The sequence below is a fragment of the Penaeus japonicus genome, unplaced genomic scaffold (assembly GCF_977035675.1).
Source record: "Penaeus japonicus unplaced genomic scaffold, GWHDUDI00000001_assembly GWHDUDI00000011, whole genome shotgun sequence".
Lineage (NCBI taxonomy): Eukaryota > Metazoa > Arthropoda > Malacostraca > Decapoda > Penaeidae > Penaeus > Penaeus japonicus.
The window spans coordinates 31527766-31532765 of record NW_028234413.1 but is presented as its reverse complement, the minus strand read 5'-3'; the positions used below and the strand labels follow the sequence as shown (position 1 = coordinate 31532765).

Sequence of the window (5000 nt, the reverse complement as noted above, 5' to 3'; positions counted from 1 at the left end):
TAAGTTGTGTCAAATGTTTGAAGAAAATTCTCCAGCTTGGTAAAATGCTTCCACTGTAATTATGTTCAGGAATTAGTAAAGATATAGATTACAAGTTCCTATTCCACAGTGCCATGGTAAACAGAACTGATTGATAAATATTCTGTTCAGTGTTTGATTAAATGAAATATATATTCCTGTGCGTATTATTAAGATGTGAAGACCATGAATACAAAACAAATTTCTGTTTATGTGGTTGAGAATTGGACCTATATAAAATAGATAGCCTTGGAAGATGTATGCATTGTTATTAGTTGCCAAGTAATATCTCTTCAGGATGGCTTTGTTGGGAAGAAAGAAACTGTACTTAGCTTGTCATGGTCATAATCAGAGGGCAATTTTGGTTCTGTTATCTGTCTAATTGTTTTGTAGATGTTTTGAGATATTATCTTCCCCATGTGTTTTCTCTTTTTATCTATCTTTTATTCCCATTTCTATAATTCTCTTTTTTTTTAACTCCCTTGTAGTCTTTATAGTCAGTCCTATTATTTACTTTTCCTTCTTAGTCTTCATCTTTGTTTTCCTAACTTTGTTACTCCTCTTATTTGTATTATCCTTATTTCCCTACTTCATCTTCTTATCTTAACTCTTATGTCCTCTTCTTCTTCTTCTTCTTCTTCTTCTTCTTCTTCTTCTACTTCTTCTTAATCTTTATTTTCTTCCTCCTCTTTCTCTTCTCCCTTTTCTCCTCCTCCTCATCCTTATCCTAATTCTCCTTACCCTCCTCCCTCTCCTTCCTCTTCTTCTTTCCCTCCCTTGTCTTTCCTGCTGCTGCTGCTGCTCAACCTCCTTCTTCTTCTCCTTATCCTTCTTCTTCTTCTCTTTATACTTCTTCTTCTTCTTCCTCTTCTTCCTCCTCTTCCTCTTCCTCTTTCTCTTCTCTTCCCTCCTATTTTCTTATCCCTTGTTGTTTTTCTACTTTCTCTGCTTATTGCTATTATTCAGCTTCTTATTTGTTATCTTTTTCCTAATTTCGTCTATTCAGCTCTCCATATCTTTAATACATCCCCATTTTCATCCATCATTATAAACAAAAGACTGCATTTTAGCTCATAACCCTTTGTTTCCCACAATGCTCAGGCCATATTTCATCCTACCAGTGCTTCATATTTTTCATCCTGGGCTTGAAATCAAACATTGTAACCAGAAAAGGAAGCCTAACAGAAAATATACAGTATTATAATGATTACTGTCAGGTTCATGTTATCAACATAAAAGGTCTTGCAGCTTCAGATGAATTTTATGTGCGCTTGATTTATATCAGCTCTTCAAATATAAATTACATAATGCACACAAAAACGAAAAGTATGTGTTCTAGTAAATGGTTTATATGAAGTTATTTGAAAAAAATCAGTGAATTAAATCATTAGTTAATTCATGTATGTGTAGATAAGTTTTTGATATTTAGTGTAAGTAGAAGAAAAGGCATAAGCTTCTATGATTTCTGTGCATTTTATAAGATCAGCAGAATTTTGAAGTTACATATATGAAGCTGAGTACATAAATCATGAACAGAACTCAGGTACTTTATAAATTTTAATTCATCAACTCAAGTTGCATTTGAAAAATTCTAGCATCAGTTGCATGAATGCATTAGTGTGCAGTGTGGAGACTTATTGTATGTGATAGTGATATATTTACCATTCCTTGCAAATGTAAAGCATCTTTTATTCCATCGTGATAGAAATGGCAGCGTCTTAATTTTTTATACCACTTTCCCCCCCTTATGTGATGTTCTCACTTTAATATCTTTTTCTCTGATCTTTAGTTATCTCTCTGTTTTTTTAATCAATTTACCTCCCCTTTTGGATCAGTTTACCATTATTGGTACATGAATAACTTCATTATCTGCTGAGGGGAAAAACTAAGGCACAGAATTATATTTTGAATGGCTTATTAAAGAAGTTTGCTCTTATTCTGGTTACATTTCCAGATATTAGTTTAGAGGTTTATGGTTTATGGCAAGACAGTATACTGTCATATGAGAAACTGAAAGCATTTTTGGGTTTGAATGAGGGTGGGTGGGTGCTTGTATGTGTGCATTCCTGTGTGTTTCTGTATGCATTTGTGTTTGAGATTTGAGAACAGATACAGGCAGAATGAATGAGAGAAAGTATATGCATCTTTGAATAATTGTGTTTTGATGCAAGATAATAGATAAATGCATAGATTGTATGGGCAGTATGTATGTATGTTCTTTTGCTGATGTTCTTATGACAATATTATAGAATGCAGTGTTTGAACTTGATTGCTTTTGGTGTAATTTTGAATATTGGTGAAAGATATGGTATAGGCTAGTGACAGTTGCTTTTCACAGTATCCACTATTGTTATGGGTTATGTACATATAATGTATAGCACTTTCTGTTCCAGCAGGATTATTAATTAATGGCATTATTACAGCTTGTTGTTGAATGTGGGCAACGGTGAGAGAAAGGTACTAATTTTAATTCAGCCTGCAATTTCCTAAATGTTGCCATTAGAATACTGCACTTAAGTCTATGTTGTAGTTAGTAAAGTTTGATGATCATTTCAAATTTTTCCACTTTGATTTCTTTTCTTCTTTTTTTTTCTTTTTTTTATTTACTTTAAACTTTTTTCAGTAATGGCAAAAATACAGATTTGAAGTAAGAAGCAAACAGCACTTATATATGTGTGTGTATATATGTATATATATATATATATATATATATAATATATATATATATATATATATATATATATATATATAATATATATATATATATATATATATATATATATATATATATATATATATATATATATATATATATATATATATATATATATAATATATATATAATATATATATATATATATATATATAATATATATATATATATATATTATATATATATATATATATATATATATATAATATATATATAAATATATATATATATATATATATATATATTATATATATATATATATATATATATATATATATATATATATATATGATTTTATTGTTTCCATCATTATCATAGTTTGTTAATAAATATTGGGTAGTAATAAGAAAATTATCTGTTAATGATACTTCCAGTCCTTATATTTTTTAGATCAGAATATATGAAAATCATAGTGCATTTACACTGAATATAATCTTGGAAATTTCAAGTTACAACTACTGATTAAAAAACACTTGTGAGATGATACCTACCTAAGTTTTCTCTTATTTTTTCTATTCTTTTTTCTTTTTTTCTTCTACATATATTTTGGTAAGATAATACATTTTTATTAGTAATATAATGCAGAGTAATTTCTGGATCACAACTAGGGTGTGAAAGAGGAGACGCCCAAAGCTGTACGTGTAGTATTTAATTGTTTAAGATTATCCAGCTAGTTGAATATTTTTATAGTTTTGCATGTTCATCAGTATGATGCCTTATTATGCAGGTGCTTATGCTTAGCCTCATTCCTTTGTCTGCAATGTGGGAACATCTCATGAGCATTGTGCATCTTCTAATTAATTAATAGTTTAACATTTTCAAGCCCTCATTCATTCGCTGGCAGTATTATAGTATATTAATTCTAATGTTCATTCTAATTTTCTACCTTATTTTATTTTTGTAGTATGAGATACAGTTTGATTTAGATTTTGTTTAGGTATTTGAAGAGTACACTTTTTTTTCCTGAACAGTGCTAAAAATGTTTGAAATAGACAGAGATCAGTAATCAGTCCAGTATAAAGCTACAGTATTGTACTTGTTCAGCATGATCTCTTATGCATGGAAGCATCACTTGCCATATTCTGACCTGTTGTTTTAGGTTGCTTTGCTCTGTGTGATATGTGGCAGCAGGGGAGCAGTAGCACCCTCCAGACTGGACCTCAAACGGGAACTAACCTTGCCTGAAGAGGCCAGAAGTTTTGTCAGCAGTTGTGAATATCTTCTACTTTCATTATTGGTGAAAGAGCACTCTTAAACTGGTTCTTGCACAGTATCAAGATTATGTTTGTTTATTACCATTACTGAAAATATTATTATTGATTGTATGGATTAACACATACAAATTGTTATTATTTATGGTAATGATTGTTAATCTGTTATGCTGTGTGGGAATTGGTCTTTCTTTCTTATTTTCTATTTTTCTGAGTATAAGCAGCACTTTAGTTTCATTGCACTGCACTTGAATTGTGTAATAATATATTTACTTGCCTGGCTTGTTTTCACTCTTGTTGTCCTGTTACCATATTTGGAATACTATTATTAGTTGATTGTGATATCCTCATTAAGAAAATATAGTTTTAAAGAGTTTCTTCTTTATATATGATTTGAATACCTGTAATTCCAATATTATAAGATCTAATAGATTAATTGTTTTGATTTATACTTTAATACTTACCCAGTCAGCTTTAAACATGTTTGCATATGATGACAGGTTCAGTGATGTAAGTTGTGTCGTTAATATATTGTGTGTGCATGTTGTATCTTGCAGGGGAATGTCTGTGGTGTGTGCAGTTGGCTGACGTCATGCCTTCATATAATGCTGCTTAATATATATATTGGAAAGTAGAAATTGTGGAGGTTCATGTGTTGTAATATCTTATATGATTTTTAGCAGAGAGGATCTTACAAGAAAAGTATGTATAGTATATTTCTTTATGTAGTTTGTTTTCAAATTTTACCTATGATAATGGTGTTATTATTATTATTATTATTATTATTATTATTATTATTATTATCATTATTGTTATTGTCATTATTATTATTACTGTTATCATTAATAACCTATACTGCAAAGACATATTACAGAACTGAATACCAGTCATGATAACAGTCACTTAAAGAATAACAATGTTCTCATAAAAAAGTATGGGTTCAAATAATATTTACAGAAAAAGATGAAATGAAGCAATCAAGGAAAGACTTGAATTTTATATACTAGTTTAGTTTGTTATCATGTATTTTGTCAAAAATTGATAATGTCAAAACATAT

The 5000-nt window shown here is 29.5% G+C and overlaps 1 protein-coding gene across 8 annotated transcripts in view; it reads left to right on the top strand.

Moving 5' to 3' along the window:
• The window catches only part of LOC122243603 (uncharacterized), a 100675-nt gene that overhangs the window by 94378 nt on the left and 1297 nt on the right, over nucleotides 1–5000 (top strand). For 5 of the 8 annotated variants that reach the window (XM_043001267.2, XM_043001259.2, XM_043001234.2 and 2 more), the window contains exon 9: nucleotides 3831–5000. This exon is cut by the window's right edge and continues 1297 nt beyond it. In XM_043001267.2, coding sequence (XP_042857201.1) covers nucleotides 3831–3916 — 86 coding nt within the window. In that variant the 3' untranslated portion in view covers nucleotides 3917–5000. Of the gene's footprint in view, nucleotides 1–2441; nucleotides 2476–3830 lie in introns of all 8 variants that reach the window. The other 3 variants (XM_086541884.1, XM_086541885.1, XM_043001244.2) reach the window with 3 other exon arrangements.